This window comes from Balaenoptera ricei, chromosome 9, assembly GCF_028023285.1.
Source record: "Balaenoptera ricei isolate mBalRic1 chromosome 9, mBalRic1.hap2, whole genome shotgun sequence".
In the NCBI taxonomy this organism is placed as follows: Eukaryota; Metazoa; Chordata; class Mammalia; order Artiodactyla; family Balaenopteridae; genus Balaenoptera; species Balaenoptera ricei.
In genome coordinates this window covers 65,873,640-65,894,155 of record NC_082647.1, presented here as the reverse complement: position 1 = coordinate 65,894,155, position 20,516 = coordinate 65,873,640, and the positions used below count along the sequence as shown (strand labels likewise).

Below are 20,516 nucleotides of genomic sequence, written 5' to 3'. Positions count from 1 at the left end.
TATAGCTTAAATAGATTTATATTTCTAATGCTAATGATGTATTTAATTAATATACTCATATGTATACCTTACATTAAAGTATGAACTGGAAAAGTTGATGTATTTGGATAAGCACACATTGTAATTGACAGCTAAAGTTTCAAACAGTATTAAAAATAATGTTAAGCATAAATTAAATTACTTTTTCTGTTCAATATTGTATTAGTTACCCGGGCATGTTTATTTAAATCACTAAACAGAATGGAAATTATCATATGTTAACAGTTCTTGGTTCCTCATTTTCTAAATTAAAACAAATCTGGAATGAGTAAAATGAACAATATGGTAAACTTAGTTTCAGCTAATTTTGCATAATCCCTTTATTTTCTATTTCCTATGAATGGTTTAACAACTCTTACAAAATAGGAGGAAATGCAAATGTTAGCTTTGAGTCTAACAGCTTTTACACATCGTAAATGTTGATATATTTTTAATGAAATTGGAATTGTACCTCCAAGTAGAAATAAAAATGTCCAAGCTGATTTCACTCTGGAGTGTAGAAGACAAAGTTCATGCCTGCCTATGAGTCTGTGATGAGAATATTAATGCTCTTTTGCAGCTTTTGCCAACAAGAGAAGCTGCCGCTGACCTTCCAGGCCTGTGTGATCACCAAAGAGTGCCAGGTGTCAGAGTGGTCTGAGTGGAGCCCCTGCTCAAAAACGTGCCATGATATGGCATCCCCTAAAGGCACCCGTGTGAGGACGCGGCTCATCAGGCAGTTTCCTATTGGCAGTGAGAAGGAGTGTCCAGAACTTGAGGAAAAAGAACCCTGTGTGTCTCAAGGAGATGGAGTTGCCCCCTGTGCCATGTGAGTAAATAAAGGATGGTGGCATCTGCTGCCCTGTCTGCCCAAACTGCATGTTCCTTTAGCGGTTTGATTTCAACCGGACAGTATGTTGAGAAATAGAGATTTTTACAAATTCTAAGTAGAAAAATATCTCTCTACAAACACTATCCTATAAAAAATATTGGTTTTACAGGATAAAAGTGTCTTTAACAAGCTGTATTTCCCAGTCTCCATGAAAGTTAGATTTTTAACGGCAATTCCCTGTTTGTGTATTTTCTATAACGGGGATTGGCAAGCTTTTTCCATAAAGGAGAAGATAGTGAATATGTTAGCCTTTACAAGCCACATGTGTCTCTGTCACGCTTCAGCTCTTCCATTGGAGCTGTAGGTAATATGTAAACAAATGAGTGTGGATATGTTCCAATAAAATTTACTTATAAGAACAGGGGACAGGTTGGATTTGGCCATAGTTTGTCAACTAGTCTATAAGGTCAAATAAAGTTTCAACATACAGGTTCCTATTGCTTATTGAGCGAGTCCTAATAAAATTCAGTACTGTATATAACAATTCCTATTGAATAGAGTAAAATGCTACATCAAAATAATGAGACTTTAAGCTCCTTCAGGACAAAGACTGCTTATGAACCTTGGGAGTGAGGCTTGTTTGTTTTTTAATTGCTTGCATGTCATAGGACCAGGCACACAGTAAGTGCCCAATAAATGTGCATTGAATTCAGATGAAATGAGACTAATTTTGAAATTTTTGGCAGTATAACTATATTCTTTTTATCCTTAAAAAATATCATCTCCAAGACATTACTGTGAATTATCTTGGTGATAAAGATATTTCAGCTTAGCTTGAATATAGAATATTTATGAAACAACTTACAGAATCTTAGTTTCTCAGTAGATATGCACAAGCTTCACTGAAAGGTTCCCTGGAATATTTCAGATATTTAGAGGACATGCAGACAGCTTGAACTTCATGACACAGTGAGGAGGAAAATTACTACTATTATTGCTCCTCCTCCTCCCATTTCTAACAGTAATAATGATAATAACAAAGAACAGTAATGAGTCATACAGGATCTTCAATTATGCAGCACTTTGGAATCATCCCTTCTCTGAAATAACAAGTGACGGAACGCTCTGGGGAGTTTTCTTCTTAACTACTCTGCCTGTCCTGCTGACTTGTGTGTTCCCCTCTACGTAACAGTTTCAAGGAAGTTGCCAGGTTCTCTAATCAGAGTGTTTTGTCTCCTACAAGCTTCTTCCATTTTTGTCTCAAGCTAGGTGTTTTATTCTTTATCCTCTCAAATATTCAAATGCCATTAACTATTAATTAAAATAAATCTCTATTCTGAATCTTTCTTCTAACCCTTTATGGATGGTAGCATTTTTTTAGAATGTGTAATCAATTGACATTACTAAAAATTTGTTCCTCTCACAGGACTCCTTAGGATGACCTAAATTGGGACGCCATTCTACAAAAAAACCAAAATTTTCATTTTAGCTTCCCTAATGAATGACTTGTTTGGTTTTACTTTCCTTCACTCTCTCTCCTCCCAAGGCATCAAGTATCCATGTTTTTAGAATTGACCTGAATGTTGCACTTCCTTTGTAAATGTATGTCAAGGGTGTTGTTCCTTGGTGCCCCAGTCCTGCACCTCTATTAAGCCATGAATCCCCACTTATAAAAACTGAAAAACGAGCATGAAGTTCAGCTTTACTGTCATGAAACTTTACCATTGACAAAGCAAAGCCTCTAGATGAGACATCCTAGAGCCCACTTAACCTTTCTGTCTAACTGAGGTGAACATTAGCACACCCATTTGTACCTATGTTGGCTGTTAATCTGATTCCTAAGGAGGCATCTTGGTTAAAGTGAAACAAAGTGCTACATGAGCCATTTTCTTTGTGCTTTTAGAATATCCATTTTCCTTGAGGTGGAGAAATGCCTTCACTTTCTATCTTCAGTGGCATCGGGAAATGGTTCCCTGTCTATCTCCTTAAAGCATGTGTTGGGCTGACAATCCCCTGACATTTTTTTCACATCATAATCTTTATTGGAGCTTTAATTTAGAATCACAGATCATCTTTCCTGTGTTCCACTGATGAGAAATGTCAGCTCTTTTCATCATTCATCAGCACTCGTCAGGGATGCTCAGTGCTACAGGAAAAAACAAAACAAAACAACTCTTATCCTCAACAGTAAAGATAAAACTCTGAATTATGTTACATTTTTATTACTAACACACAATATAATTTTGATCCAATACGAAACAGCAATTTTCATGCATTCTGTTAGAGACAAAACAAATGTTTGGGTTCATCATCATTTAGAATGTGTTCCATTCTCAGATTCAACCTTCCTTTGTTTATAAGCATCAAGAAAGGGCAAGCCTGAGTTCAGCTTAATTGAACATAAAATTTCATGTTTTCAGCATTATGCTCTCTTTTCATAAAATATTTATAAGTAACTTCCAGTAGTTGCAATTAAAACTGGATCATCTTAAATTTAACCCCTCTTTAAATGGAGCGGGGTGAGGATGTAGAAGAAGGGATTGAAACTGAACCTGCATCTTAGATGTAGTCTAAGATTAATTCAAGAGGAAAGTATTTTTCAGATTAATCTTTTTTTTTTAAATAAATTTTTATTTATTTTATTTATTTTATTTTTGTCTGTGTTGGGTCTTCGTTTCTGTGCAAGGGCTTTCTCTAGTTGCGGCAAGCGGGGGCCACTCTTCATCGCGGTGCGCGGGACTCTCACTGTCGCGGCCTCTCTTGTTGCGGAGCATAGGCTCCAGACGCGCAGGCTCAGTAGTTGTGGCCCACGGACCTAGTTGCTCCGCGGCATGTGGGATCTTCCCAGACCGGGGCTCGAACCCGTGTCCCCTGCATTGGCAGGCAGATTCTCAACCACTGCGCCACCAGGGAAGCCCCAGATTAATCTTTTTGAGGAACAAAAAATAGGAGTGGAGAAAAGTTTTATCCAGTAAACAGGTTGCAACTGCCATCATTTTCTTTATCTAGGTATGGCTGGAGGACTACAGAGTGGACCGAGTGCCGTGTCGACCCTCTGCTCAGTCAGCAGGACAAGAGGCGGGGCAACCAGACGGCCCTCTGCGGAGGAGGGGTCCAGACCCGAGAGGTGTACTGCGTGCAGGCCAACGAGGACCTCCTCTCACACTTAAACACCCACAAGGACAAAGAAGGTAAACTGTTTTCTTTTCCAGTACTCAACTGTGGAGACCAAGAGTGGGATCATCCTGCAGGGGTATATATGTAGCCGTTTGGGGCAGGAAGAGTCATATTTCTGTTCACATTATGACTGATATTGACTATGGTGAACAATAGTCTAAATTATGGTTGTAAAAATAATTAATACAGTTCCATCTTTGGTCCATTCTGATTTATTGACAAACCTCTCTTTAGTAGGAGTAATTAATTATAAAAATAGAATAAAGATGTATCTCGTAAGGATACATATAGAATGCAAGTATGTGTTCCAAAGCCCAAATTTTCTTTCCTTCATATAAGAAGAAGTAAAACGTGCTTGTAAAAAGAACATCTTATTTTGCTGTTTATAATGGGGTTGAAAAAATAAGTTAATTATGGTATTGAGTGAAATTTTCAATTTGCATTTAAAAGAAATAAATACAGGATAAAACTACAGGAAAATGTCTTCAACCCAAAGGCATGACTTCTTTTTTTTTTAATTTTTAAATTAAATTTAATTTATTTTTTTATACAGCAGGTTCTTATTAGTCATCCATTTTATACACATCAGTGTATACATGTCAATCCCAATCGCCCAATTCATCACACCACCACCACCACCACACCGCCGCTTTCCCCCCTTGGTGTCCATACGTTTGTTCTCTACATCTGTGTCTCAACTTCTGCCCTGTCTCAACTCTAAAATTCTAATCATTATTGGATCAAGTTTATATTCAATTAGTAGCCCTTTAGTCCATACAAATATGAAACTTTTCAAGCAATGCTGTAAGCAGACCCTCTTACATTTCACTACCTGAGGGATTGCAGGACTTCCATCACTAATACATTCAACATATATTGATTAGTTGCCAGGAGAGTTCCAAAAATTGTGTATAGTGGTGAGGATAAAAATATCAATACAAACTTCATGTCAGGAAAATGCTCATGGTCATCTTGAGGGCACATGAACAGCCCAATAGTTATAATGCAGTATGATATGCATTATAATTGAGTTTTAGAATAACCGTAGGGAGATCATAGAAAGAGGAACCTTCACAAAGGAGGTGGAACTTGAGCTGAGTTATGACACATACACTTCATACAGTTAAGTGGGTCAGGAATGCAAGAGGGAGTTTATTCTAGGCAGAGGGAACAGCATGTATTAAAGATCAAAATAAAAGAAATATTCAGAGAAGGAATCTGACAAAGAATAATGAAAAAAACAGAAAGAAGGGAAAGAACCCAGAGAAATGGGCATTTCAGAAAACAAAAGAAGAGATGGCTCCTTTGCCTCCCCAAAAAAAGGAGTGGCACCAGTGAACAGTAATTCTTAGGAAATAAGGACTAAAGTTTTACATTTGCAACTTGAAAATTTTAATTGTTTTGTATCCACTAGCTTTACACAGCATGTCAGCTCATTTAGGAATCTAGCCTAGGGATACATTTTACTACTAACGTATCTTGAGGTTTTAAGGAAATACCATAAAGCATGCAATGTTAGTACATTAATATTGTCTTGGCCACTTTAATGGCTACATTTTTAACACCCTTAGGTGGATTTATTATAGCAGTCCTTTCAGAGTAGTATAATTTCACTGCTAGAGGTAGATCAGATTTTAGTTTCTGAATGTCAGTTATATCCTGTAGGTTATTGCTTTCAAAAAGATCCTTCAGAATTCTGAATTGCAACAGGACATTTTAAAAAATCATTTTGTCATAGAATTCCCCTTCTACTGCTGTCAAAGCACTGCAGAGCAACAAAAGTAAAAGTCACAGAAAAAAGGGAAAACACAAAGAATATTATTATTAAGATGTATCTGTTGGACTAAAGCAAATACCAAAGCAGAGATTAATAGACATGGAAGTAGTCAATTCACCTAAAATTAATATTTAATCATGTAAGTATGTAACATGAATAACTTAGGAATTTGTGTCCTTTCATGTCGAATACCAAGAATATTAATAAACCTCTTATAGTCTTTGCAAAAACAGCTGATTCTTGCTAAAAGTTGCAGCTTTTTTTTCTCAGAACTTAGACTGTGTGAGTTCCCCCTAGAAGTACTTAACATTGCCCAAGAGGAAACTTGTTTAATACACCAGCATCCCAAGGGTGACATGTAAAGACTGTAAATATGTGTGAATGGAGAACAATTAGACTGTGGGCTGTGAAGATTGTTCACAGTCTGTCTTCTTAAACAAATATGAAAGAATGAAAGCTGTTTTATAAAAACAGGGAAACCTCTCAAAATAACTTCCTCATTCAATCCTAATTAGAAGGTACTGATCTCAAGAAATCCTGACTGTGTAACCATGAACAACCTACTCTAAGAGCAATTCATATTGCACTTAATTTGAAGAACAAGGACTACACTGTTGTTTTTGTAGATTCACACTATGTGTCCTATAAATGTCGTTTTCACACATAAGCAAACTATTAAAAATACCTTAATTCAAAATAAAATACTTTAGCTCAAAAATAAAATTCCTTGATACAAAAAATACTGTAAACAAGTGATATGAAATTCACATAAATTTCCTTTATTATCTTCGTGCATCATATTACACAGAAGAATGATAATGACCACCTTAGCACAAAGGCAGGGTCACATTAAATCACTTTATTCACTGGCGTATTTACTACTGTTAAGTGACTCACCCCACACGAGGCCCTAAAAATTCTTTTCCTTCGAGCTAATATATTTAATTTGCAGAAAATTGAAATATTTATTATTAAAGTACTCACAAAGTGTAAAGTATGTTATTCAAAACTTGAAATGAGTTGAATTATCAGAATACTTATTAAGTTGGCAATGGCATCTATAGACAATAGGAAAAATATATCTACTTGATATTGAAGAGTATCCACATTTTATTCTTGGAATTCTCCCAATTCTTACACAATATTCAGGTGATCAAAATTTCCATAATCACTTCTTTAGAAGAAAGGCTTGACAAGTTCTGTACTGAGAAGATTTAGTAGTAAAATCTTTGACAGTTTCTGTCATCTGGCTATTCAGAATTCCAGTAGGCTTGAAGAATATCCAACTTACTCTGGCATGAAATCTATCCTTCTCAGGATATGACAGGACGAGGCCTTGCCCATGGGGAGGTTATCAGTGTAAGTCCTAGAAAGATGATGAAAATGTTGCTGATCATTAGATGCATGAACGCGAATTGACTTTTTTAAGAGTTCAAAGTGAATTGAAAGTAGATTTTAGCTATAGCAATTCAAGAAATTCTTCCATTTGATACAGATTGAACATGTTTTTAAATGAGGGGCATCAAAGGTATTGGTTATAAAGCACCATAAAACTTACTGCAATTTATATTATAGGAAATTTTAGAACATTCTTTTATAGAAAATGTATCAAATAATCCACACCGAAATCTGGATAAGGTCTGTGGGATTTGAGGTTATTAAGAAAGACAGCCTGGATAATGAGCCTGTATGATGACACAGAATGAGATAAACCAGCAGAAAGGTTTGGAGAATCAATAGAAAGATGGATTGAGGGAAGAATGATTGTACTGTGAATGGTAGACAGAAGGATGAATAAAGAGCTCATGTTTTCCCATCTGCAAAGAAATAAGAATAAAATAGTCACCATCCCTAAATGAAATGCAAATTCTTTATAATTGTAGTCTTTTATCTACAGTTTCCACAGACTAGCCCACTTCAGTCAACACTATTATGAAAAAAAAAAAAAGGCTATGCTTATGGTGCTGTTTCCCTGTTATTTCAGAAAGTAAATATCAGAGAGTACATCGAAGTGTAGTGCTGCATCTTTCCTATCCATCACTTTTGAAATAATAGGTTCGTGAGACTATTTTGCATAACATTTCAATCAGAAATGTGTATCCGGATTCTCTATACATTCCCTGATATAATTCTTAAACCTTCTAGGAAAGATAGTAATTTACTTTTACTTTCTATTTTGCTAGAAATAGATTGAAGCTGTCCCATGAAATAGAAATGATTTCGTGTTTCTTGTCTTTCTAGAACATGATTATATAGATATAAATTATAGAAAAACATAAAAAGATTTTTAAATTTACTGACTTTAAAATGTCACTAGGGGACTTCCCTGGTGGTGCAGTGGTTAAGAATCCGCCTGCCAATGCAGGGGACACGGGTTTGAGCCCTGGTCAAGGAAGATCCCACATGCTGTGGAGCAACTAAGCCCATGCACCACAACTACTGGGCCTGTGCTGTAGAGGCCGTGAGCCACAACTACTGAGCCCGTGTGCTACAGCTACTGAAGCCCGTGCGCTCCAGAGCCCGTGCTCCACAACAAAGAGAAGCCACTGCAAGGAGAAGCCCGCGCACTGTAACAAAGAGTAGCCCCCGCTCACCACAACTAGAGAAAGCCCGCACGCAGCAACAAAGACCCAATGCAGCCAAATAAATAAATAAATAAATTAATTAATTAGTTATTTAAAATGTCACTAGGATAATACCATAATTATATAAGCATGTATAAAGTTTGGTTATGAACACTTTTGTTGTGGTAAATTAATGAAGGTATAAACACTTTTCATAATTTATCATTATATTTTTAAACACACCACTTTGTGCTCTCTTAATCTTCCTACGGTAAATGAAGAAGGAACTAAATCACATAACGGCTACTTTTGGGAAACATAGCCTACACTCGTGCAGTGGGTTGTAAAAATCTCTGTGATATCATTATAGAATAACTAAAACATTCCTATGTCTTAAATCCTAAATCCCTGAAGGAATCAAACCTTCCTCGGAAATCAGTCCTCTGGATATTTTGTGGAAGAGAAGGGCTGTTTCCCTAGGAAATTTCTCTGTGATCAGTGGATTACAAAATGGAAGGTGAGATGCCAAGAGGTTTCAGCCATTGGGATGGAAGCTAATAAAAACTTACATTCTGAGAATTAGATTAAGCTGGTCATTGGTCTACCCCAGAGGTAACTTACAATTTTTAGTAGAGGAAGAGCTTACTAATGACATGTCAGGAAGTATTCAACCAAAAAGGCAATCAAAGAAAAATATAATGAGGCAGCTCGGAAGGTGTGTAAACATGATAACAATGCTTACAGTACCTTTGACTTAGTCAATGTTTAATGAACATTTGTTGTTTGACATGTTTATTCTCCCCTTTGTAAAATAGTACAATTTCCTTTTGAATTTGTCTGAAAATTATCTCTTCAGCGTTTCAGGTACACTTAAACATCCTCTATTTTAGCTAGGGGCTATATCCACACACACCATTCTTCACCCCTGAATAATTCACTATTCACACCTCTGACTTTGAATAGAGGACACATGATCTAGTTGTTAGATCAAACGATGAGAGTCAAAATGTATACACTTTGTGTCAGGTTGGCCACTCATTTAAGAGAATAGTTTTATATGTCTATTTTCCTCTTTCTAATTATATAGATATCTTTTGAATTTTCATCTTAAGACTACTTTCAAGAGAACCCCAGACAGATAATCAGGAAATCTGTTTTTCATTTCTGCTTGACCTTATATCTTGATGCACATTATGTAACTTTATTTACCTAAAAATGTCTATTTAATTGCACTTATGCTACATTTCCAGCAACATGGCAGACTAGAACAGCTGAAAATCATTCTTTACAAAATACCTAGACAGGGCTTCCCTGGTGGCGCAGTGGTTGAGAATCTGCCTGCCAATGCAGGGGACACGGGTTCGAGCCCTGGTCTGGGAGGATCCCACATGCTGCGGAGCAACTGGTCCCGTGAGCCACAATTGCTGAGCCTGCGCGTCTGGAGCCTGTGCTCCGCAACAAGAGAGGCCGCGACAATGAGAGCCCCATGCCCCGCAATGAAGAGTGGCCCCCGCTTGCCACAACTAGAGAAAGCCCTTGCACAGAAACGAAGACCCAACACAGCCATAAATAAATAAATAAATAAAATTTAAAAAAAAAAACCCTAGACATTCAGGATACAATATTGTTTTAAATACTTTTAAGAGCAGAACTGAGGTCTTGATTAACTAAACAATCTCCCAAAGCAAACCATGAAGGCTGAGATGATGCTTTCTGTGGTTGCCCTTGGGTAGGGATGGTACAGAACAAGGGTTTACATTATGGGGACTTGAGGGCATGACATAAACTTGTACTCAGAGAAAGAGAGTACAAGCAGAAATACTGCATTACTTCATCAGCCTCAAAGGGTTATAGCATCAATGATTGAGTGAGCAGAGAAATTCAACTTACCTATAGAGGGAGATAACAAGGAAGCAGATCAGCTTCAGCCTTAAATCAGGGCAAAAACAAACCTCTCCTAAAAATTCCATCTGTGGGCCTGTACTCATATGAGTTTAAGTTTCAAATGTATGGTACTTCCATAAGTCCAAAGACCACAAAGCTGAAAATTAATATAAGAAATGGTGTCAGGCAGTGGTAGTAGCAAGGTGCCTGACATAGCAAAAGCAAAAACTAAAGAGGGGAATACCGTAACTAAGCTGCAGCATTTTGCCAGATAAACTGCACCATTCAAATTTGTGAACTACATGAGGAAAAATTATTCATTGTAAACAGGATTTAAAATGCCTAACAAACAGTAAAATTAGACTTGCAAATATTAGACTAAATATTAGATTTGCAAATATTAGACTTGGAAATATTAGAAAAAGCAGATACAAACTATAAAATACATATGCTAAAACTTATTTATGATGTAAAGGAAAAATTAAAACATTAAATGTAATGTCACAATTAAAAAAACCAGATTTAAAAAAAAAGAAAAAGAAAAGAAACAAAAGTTCTAGAACTGAAAAATAATTTAACTGGAAATAAACAAATGGGTAGATTATACAGATTGAGATAAACAATTATCAGTAAATTAAAGACAAATGTAAGCAGATTATTCAAAATGCAACACTGAAAACAGAAGTTGAGAATGAAAGCAAGGATAACAGTCATGAAGAACTAAACAAGAAGGTTCAGAGTGAGAGAATCAAGAGAAAAGATGAGAGAATTGTCTAGAATTGATGAAAGACAAGATATACAGGATCAAGAAAATTTGCAAGCAGGATAATAATATATGTACACTTTATATACAATGTAGTGAATTCTCAGCTCATCAACTCCAAAGACATATTAAAAGGAACAGAGAGAAGGAGAAAATTAATTACAAAAGAATTAACAAATTAGCAGTGAAATTCTCAACAGCTACAGAAGATCAATATAATAAAAATAATATATTGAAAGTACTGAAAGGAAAATAACCATCAACTTAAAATTATTTATCCAGCTACCTATCATTGAAAACTATGGGCAAAATTAAGACAAAAGTGAAAGGATTAATAAACCCTCCTGAAAGTACTGCTAAATGATGTTTAGAAAGAAGGAAATTGAACCCAGAAAGAGAAGAATTCAAGATGTGCAAAGAATTTGGTAAGCATCTGGGTAATCTAAATAAGTATAAATATGTGTGAAGCAACAACAATAATTTTCATGATTAAAACACTGTAAATTAGTTAATGACCAACAATGATATATGACAGGAGGAAATAATAAGGAGTATATTGTTTGGGAAAGTGTAGAGATATTGAACACCCTTATATATTACTAAGTTATTATGCCTGTTAAAAAATTAAGAATAATTATTAACATAAAAATACATTATATATATACACACTTTTCTAAAAGAGATTAAATAAAAATCAGTCAATTCAATAAAAGTACTGAACAAGAGAAAAAAAATCATTGTTTTCTTAGAGACGATCTAATTAATACCAAATAAAAAAGACTAAAAATCTAGAAATATGACTTTTCAAATGTCAGAGTTAAAGGTTATTACAGAAAGTCATTTCGTTTTTGTTATTATTATAAGACCAACCAACTGTATTATAAGTTTTTTGCCGTGATCAAACTAAGAGTGTGGATTACTCAGTCCAAACATTTACCACTGCTGGAAAATACCTGAACAGATCACACGTTGTATTTCCCAGGCAGTAATGCCATCTTTATATACAAAGTGCAGCTGAAAATTTTATTTTAACAAGAGAAATAACATGAGATTGATTTAAGTTATATATGTGTGCAGTGTCAAAACTATCCAGAAGATTGAATGGTTGGATTGATTAAATAGCATTTGATAGAAAATTTTACTGGATAATCAAAAATGCCCAGAATTTTCTCCAGTATTTTTAGAGTGAAGGATAATGTTCACACACATAAAACTCAATAAAAATTATGTTGCTAACTTGATATTGTTCAGTGAAACATGAGAATGACTAAACTTTTAAAACTGAAGGAAACATCTGAAAATTCATGAGTATTTCAAACCTATCTCCCTTTGTATCATTCTCATTTTTTTCCCAGTTTGCTAATGGGAAAGGTGAATGACACTGGTTTGATTACTTAGACAAAGGTAATAATGACAAAGGAATTATTACCCAGAGAAGATAATAAAAATTCATTATGTATGTTGGTGCCTTTGACAAAGTCATAGATGGTGTGCTGTTAAATATGTGAGTGATATTAAGCTAGAAAGGATAAAACATACTAGATAATAATTTTATGATGCAAAAAGATATTAATAGGCTAGACACATTGACATTTCTCCAACAATATGAAGTCTAATGAAATACTTACAACAAATACCTACACTTAAGACCCAAATGCCCACTCTAAAAGGAAATGATACCATAATGATGATGATGATGATGATGATATGATGACAGTGAGAGTATTGATTGTGTTTATTAAGGCACTATGTTAATTATTTGGTTGCTGTGAAGTTTAAGTGTTTAATGTGGGGAAGGAACAGATGGCATCGATTGCTTAATATTATTATTTTTTATTAAAGTAGAGTTGATTTACAATGTTGTTTTAGTTTCAGCTGTACAGCAAAGTGACTCAGTTATATATATATAACTGAATGATATATATATATATGATTATTCTTTTTCAGATTATTTTCCATTATTATCTATTATAAGATATTGAATATAGTTCCCTGTGCTATACAGTATGACCTTGTTGTTTACCTATTTTTTAAAATTTTTATTGGGAGTATAGTTGATTTACAATGTTGTGTTAGTTTCAGGTGTACAGTAAAGTGAATCAGTTATACACATATCCACTCTTTTTCAGATTCTTTTCCCATATAGGTCATTACAGAGTACTGAGTAGAGTACCCTGTGCTATACAGTGGGCAGTGGGTCCTTATTATTTATCTATTTTATATATAGTCATGTCTATATGTCAATCCCAATCTCCCAGTTTATCCCTCCCCTCCCCTTCCCCCCAGTAACCATAAGTTTGTTTTCTACATCTGTGACTCTATTTCTGTTTTGTAAATAAGTTCATACGTATCATTTTTTTTTTTAGATTCCACATATAAGTGGTATCATATGATATTTGTCTTTCTTTGTCTGACTTCACTCAGTATGACAATCTCTAGGTCCATCCATGTTGCTGCAAATGGCATTATTTTGTGTTTTTTTATGGCTGAGTAATATTCCATTGTGTGTGTGTGTGTGTGTGTATCGCATCTTCTTTATTCGCTTGTCTGTCGATGGACATTTAGCTTGCTTCCATGTCTTGGTTATTGTAAATAGTGCTGCAGTGAACATTGGGGTGCATGCATCTTTTAAAATTAGAGTTTTGTCAGGATATATGTCCAGGAGTGGGATTGCGGGATCATATGGTAACTATTTTAGTTTTTTAAGGAACCTCCATGCTGTTCTCCATAGTGGCTGCACTAATTTACATGCCTACCAACAATGTAGAAGGGTTCCCTTTTTTCTAAACCCTCTCCAGCATCTGTTATTTGTAGGCTTTTTGATGACGGCCTTTCTAACCAGTGTGAGGTGGTATCTCATTGTAGTTTTGATTTGCATTTCTCTAATAATTAGTGATGTTGAGCATCTTTTTATGTGTCAGTGGGTTAATGTTAAACTCATTCTGTGTCTGTTCTCCCGTGTTACTTTTCTGAACATCGATCACAAGCTGATCAATGAAGTGTTAAAATTTGGATATCTCACTTGATATTCCTTCATTCACTCAGTACATACTGAGCAACTGTTAGGTTGCACCACTGATTAAGATGTTGAATATAGAATGTTTTAAAAAGCAGACTTGATCCCTGTCAGGGAGCTTAGAACCTACCTTATATAACCGAACCTCAAATAACCTCGTATTAAGGCTTTGTTTACTGGAGGTTCAGGGTTGCCCCTTCACAAGGCTAACATGGAGAGACTTCTACAGACATGCCAGTTTGGGGCTCTTCAGTTAAAATCTGAAAATATACTACAACTATGGTCCATCCTTAACAAAGAACCTTTACCCTTATTCACTGGGTATATTATTTTTCTGGAAATCACATATTTTCAAAATGTAGTTTAAAAATCACCTGTATGCTTTAAGAAAATGCAAAAATCCCTGGATGTTATCCACTGGGATTGTGATTCTGTAGGTCTGAAATGGGTGCAGGAATCTCTGTTTTTTTTATATGCACCATGGTGATTATAATTAGGAGATGATTTTACCGTAAAGCTCATGATGGTCCTTTTAAGAGGCCCTTTCCAAAGCTTTGGGAGAGACTGGGATAGGGAAAGGGAAATCCATTTTTGCTTCTTTTTGAGGCCCAAGGCTTAAGTAATTTATGCATTGAAAAAAAAAAAAAGCTAAATTCCAAATACAAAATCAGTAAGATCTCTGTCAGGGTTTCAGAAGGGTCCTGTGCATGTGAAGCACCCTGACCTTAAGCCTCATGGGTTTCTTAATGAATCTGTCCCAAATTCTAACACAGATTTTTGGCCTCTATTAGAGCCAAAGAGAATCAGTACGTTAAGATGAGAAACAGAAACACAGGCATTCGTGTCCTGAAAACAGGTTTCCCAAAGTTCTAGAGATAAACCTGGGGAGAACGCAGTGACTGGGAAAAGTCACTCTTTGTGTTCAGAAGTGAAGTAGAACTTTCAGTTCTCATATTGGTCTTAGTTATGTTCACTGAGCCCTAGTTTTAGGTCCCTGAGCTGCAAGTCTTTAGAAAACCACTGTACCTTGCTAGTAGTTAAGTTAGGAAATTGGTGAGGAAGAACACTTTACACTGAGATACTGTTTCATCTCACTTTATACCTGTAATCCAAGATGGAAAGAAGCCATAGCTGTTAGTAAAGGACCTTCCATTAATGAAAGAAAAACATTAGATAAAATGTCACATAACCCGACACTATCAAGTGACTGTACTACGTGTGCTTTTTGTAACCCTTAAGCACATATTTCATCGAGTCAGTTGTAGATGAATGATAGCACCAGAAGGAATTTTGAAATGAACACTCAGGGACCTGCGCTGGCGAATGAATAGCATTTTTTTCAGAGGCACACTCCTGCAATCTAAGAATGTACAAGAAGTGGTTTGTGGCGGGCTGTTCCCTGCCTTGCTGATGATTGCTCAATAGGGAGTAGCTACTCTCACCAGTGTTAACAGAGGAGTACAAACTACATTGTGGAACTCATTAATATTTATTCCTTCTAAAAGCAATGGGCAATAAAAAGGGAAATAAACTGGGTAGAATAGCAATGGGAAAAGGAAGCCATGACAACAGATTCATCTTGAAAAGGTTTCACCATTTATTGCACACAAAAATACACTTGAAATACAAGGATCCATATTATTAGTCTGGAATCCACTAAAAATACCTCTGTGGGTCAACTAATTTATGAAAAAAATTATATATTGAACACAACCTAAGAATTTAAAGTAGCCATCCATATTATTGTAATTATGTGATTTTGATGTATCAGTTTACAATTTCATATTTTCAATATTCAGCAAAGCGACATGTTCTCAGCTTCAGATTCTGTGCTGTGTCTGTCTATAGACAAGAACTTTCTCTAAGCCAAGGGTCACCTGCCTGTTGCAACAGAGACCAGTGACATTTCTTTTCCTCTTCTCGTGCTGCTTCTCTATTATCTGACTTGAAATGCCTTCAACCATTGTCACAACTATCCACATATCTCCTGTTTCAAATTGTCTTTTTCACACTGTTAAGATTTCAGTGATCTTTTTTCATCCAAAGCCTATGCCCTTCTTATACTATATTACACAAGTTACCATTTGATTACATAGAATTCTGTGCTTTTACAGTTGCCTCATGAGTATTATGCCAACTCCCCAAGATTTTAAGCTTCTAAGGAGGGAATGGCACTTTTTCCCACCTAAATTTTAATTGATCCATTATTCTTACCAGAGGTCTGGGTAGTTTGTGAATTGTGTCATTTAGAAATATCTTTAAGAGAGATTAAAAAGCCCTTCAATGAGAGGATGTTTACTTCCTAGACATCTAATTTACAGTGTTTCATTTTGAATTAATCTGTATGCCTCACTAACTTCATTCTTTTCCTCCTTTGTTTTCCTTTCCTCTGCAAAGGCTTAATGAGATAACATATGTAAAACACATCCTAGCATAAGGCCTTGCACTTACTATATGCCAAATGAGTATTAACTGCTTTTGTTTATGTGTTTACTTTTCTGCTTAAATTGAGAAAAAGGGAGGAATTTTTTAAATGATAGTTTTACTCCAAGCATTTTGCATGTAATAAAGGCGTAATTGTATACTGGCCTTGCTAGTTGAGAAACATAACGGAGGATGTATAATTCATGGAATCTGTTTTCAGTATGTCTCAAAATCCTTTCGTGTATTTACATTATACATGAAATTGCTCCTTTCTTGGAAAAAGTAGACTTCCTTTGTATTATTTCAGAGCAAAAAGAAATAGAGCTTATTTTACTTCTGTATTTATGGGAGGCAGAATAATTACAGCTTCCCTTACTTTGTGACACTGAATCCTTGAGAAGTTTAAGCAGCACTCTGTTGCCAAAGGACTCTGAAGGAAATGCTTGCAATAACCATGGGATTGTTTGGTTGCTCTAAAAGCACACTTTCATCATTGCTCAGCCTGTGCCACACTGGTCCATCTGCCCCTAACGTTACACAGGATTCCTGGGCTTCTAAAACCACATTGGTTAGGCAGCACTATGCCTGGGAGACCTTAACTTTTTTGTCAAAATAATATTAATAAACAGATGCAAAAATTTACAAAAGAGTCTTACTGTTTTACATGTCCTCAGCTAGGTCTGGTTAGAAAGGCTGGGATCAATTAAGTTCCTCCTCCATTAGGAATTTCCAGAAGTACTTTGAAAATAAAAAATCATGTTTTTCACTAAGAAAGCTGTTGATCCATTTCTCACTGTCTTTCAAAAATTCATGGCAAAGGGAGTAAGCAAAGAAACTAACATGTTGTGATAGTGTTTTCCTATTAATGCATGAGTAAATTTTCGCAGACATACCAAGACAGTAAGTGACAGAGGACAGACTTGAGCCATTTTTTGACTCCAAGTCTAAATTCTATCTAGTCCTACTCCTCTGCCCTGTGAATTTGCTTCAGAATAAAAAACTGGGTACAGTAGCCACCCACAACGTTATCAAAATCACTGAAAGTAGTTGTATTATATTAAATTATCTGATGATATTTCTGTTGCAAAAATAAACAAAAATGCCATGGAGATCTGCCTCTTATAACAGAAAATTGAAAGAAAATTAAGGATAATTTAATTCCCTTTTATGATTCAACACAATTAAGAGATTCATTCCCTGAGATGGTTCTATAAGGTCAATATGAAGTCGTGCCCATGGGCATGTGAACCAGTATTGTGTTGAATCATACGAAATTGTTAGTTTTGTAGGTCAAGAGCTGTTGATTAGTGGCAATTTCCTATACATCACCTGAAAAGGTACCTTTACTGTATTGTGTTAAGTCACCTAGTGGAACAGAACTGCTCTGTTCCAGACTTTCCACTGTCAGAATCAAGCCTGCAGCTATTGGCTATGAACTGTAGTCATTCTTTCCACGTGGACAATATGCATTTGTGCTGTGTGCAGTGTGCTTTAGAGAGGGTAATGATTGTCTTCCGTAAAAATACGTAGATTTCCCTGTAGTAGATATTATTTATGGGAAGATAACTTATATTGATGGCTTGAGAGTGACTTGAATTTATCAAGCAGCTTTTATTCTATGCAGTTAGAAATCTTCTGTATTATGTGATTTTTAATACCTGTGCCCCACTTTGTTTTATGTAAATATATAAAATAAAAGGAGATACAGTCATTTTAAGGATAAGTGGGTGAGGAATGTGGGGCAAAGGAAAAATACTAGTAGAAAGAGGATATCCAACCAATGATGAATATAATAAAGATAATGTATGAAATGTGTGCCATAAGATCCTGTGAATTTCTTGAAGTGGGACCAATAGTTTTAACTCTAAGCTTGATAGCCAATGCAAAGAGGAATAGTGTGTTAATTATGAAATTCACAGCATCCATTAGACAGTAGAAACCAGTTGTAAAGGAAAAGCATAATTTCTGGTTTTACAGTCAGAAAGAATTCATCAGTAGGGCTTCCTAAAGAGGATAGTGTGACTATATTGCATTACAACTTCATTAACATCTGTAGTGTAAACACCACAGTGAATTTTATAAGGAAGCTTTTTCTTTAAGCAGTTTTCCTCAATGTAGGCCACTAGCATAAATATGAAAGTGTAACTCAGGAAAGGCAAATCAGTAGGGATTAATGTGATACGGTACAGATTTATAGGTCTCTGCTAAGCAGGATAACCCAGGGATCGAGTTCAGAATATCTAAATGAATAGATGTACAGCTATTCCCTCAGGCAACCCTCCTCAGAGCTTTGATAGATATTGAGAGGCAGAGAGTTCCCTTACATCCCCTGACACAGGGATCTGGAGTACGTTTATTCTGCTTTCTGTTTAGTTGCACTTAAATGCAGAGACACATTTTCCAGCCATCATCTAGGTGAGAATAGGATTAGCATCCTTAAAAGAAAATCAAAAGGCTTGACAAAGACATAAACTTGAATAAAATATAATCCACTTCGAACAGTGAGATGAGTTCAGAGCTGACTAGATGTAGGACAGAGAAAAAGTTTAGACACAGATAAAGGAATATCAAAGATCCTTAAGTCTATTCCAGCACTTAACCCATAGCAAAAATCTGATACAGGTGCAAGGGAGACGAGCTTCGACATTAATGCCATCTCTTAGAAGAAGCAGTTTAACTTTCTGGTATCTTCTTCAAGATAAAATAATTTGCAAGTGTAAATCTATGGACCTAAATGAGTTAACTTGACGTGATAATGATAATGATGAGGAGGATTGAGAAGATGATAGACACTTATTACATGTGAGACATTGTTCTGTTTTACATTTAGTGGTTAATTAGACCTTCACCACAAGCCTAAGAAGTACTGTTATTATATAATATTGAGGTATAGAGAAATTAAATAATTTTACCAAGGTGTATGGCTAGTAAATATCATAACCCAGGTTGTGAATCAAAAAGTCTGCTTCCTGAACCTGTGCTCTTAACCACTATGCCATGGAGTTAGGGTTATTAATTGTCAGTCAGTTTGATGTTGAGAAAAAGTTACCTTCCCTCTAAGTGATACTTCTCTTAAAATATGTGCCTTTCTTTTAAATAAGTAATTATGTCTGAGAGTGAATGGTTTATTAAGGTTATTCCTATTTAATTACAGTAAAATTATACATATAATGTCCCTGTTTCCATTTACTATGTCAGGAAGTTATTCATTCTTTCATTTATTTAGCTGATATTTACTGAATGCTGTCTATGTCTAGGCAGTGTTCTAAAATGCTGAAAATAGAGAAGTAAACAGCATGGACAAGATTCTTGCTGTCACAGAGTTTATATATTTATGGAAAGAGACAAACTATCAGCCAAGAGATAAACAAGAAATTATCAGATAGCAAGAAATACTATGCAGAGGATCAAAATAGGATGATGTGAGAGAGGATGATTGGGCAGTGATATTTTTTGGCACTCTAAGGTATTGTTTGGCTTCCCAAATTTATATATCTTCTCACAAATTCTCCTCTGAAGAACAAAATCATATATTTATCTTCCTGTTTGACATCTCCAATCATAACACTCAGGTGTGCTTGTCTCCCCTCCATACACTCTTGTAATGGCAGAATAAATAAAAGTTTTAAAACAATATCGGAGTACAATATACCTGAATAGTACAAGTTCCATGATCTTTTTAATACATGTGTTAAAATAAATCCCTTGAAGCTACTTAGGGGGGAAATAATCACTAACAGAATAGGCAACACAAAATAATTGTTTAGTAAATACTTGTTGAGTAAATGAATAAGTAGACTTAGTAATGACCTCCAAGGGTTGGTATATATGATTTCCAACTAATTATTACTTTGATAGCCAGAGAGATGAACGTTATGATATGCACATTTAGAAATATATCACAAAACCTGGTAACTAAATATTTTAAATCATCAGAAAAGCAAGCATATTGTTAGGCTTCTGCTTCCAACTATAATTGAGTAACTGGGACCCTCTCAATAAGAATAACTATAAAATTGGACAAAAATTACAAAACAGCTACTTTTAGACATTAAACAGCA

General features: G+C 35.4%; 1 protein-coding gene across 1 annotated transcript in view; it reads left to right on the top strand.

Annotated features, from left to right (window-relative positions):
* THSD7A (thrombospondin type 1 domain containing 7A) overlaps positions 1–20,516 on the top strand; it is a 455,098-nt gene that overhangs the window by 240,090 nt on the left and 194,492 nt on the right. Inside the window, exons 3-4 of the mRNA XM_059933940.1 lie at positions 599–847; positions 3,860–4,041. Of these exons, the coding sequence (XP_059789923.1) occupies positions 599–847; positions 3,860–4,041 (431 nt within the window). The remainder of the gene's footprint in view (positions 1–598; positions 848–3,859; positions 4,042–20,516) is intronic.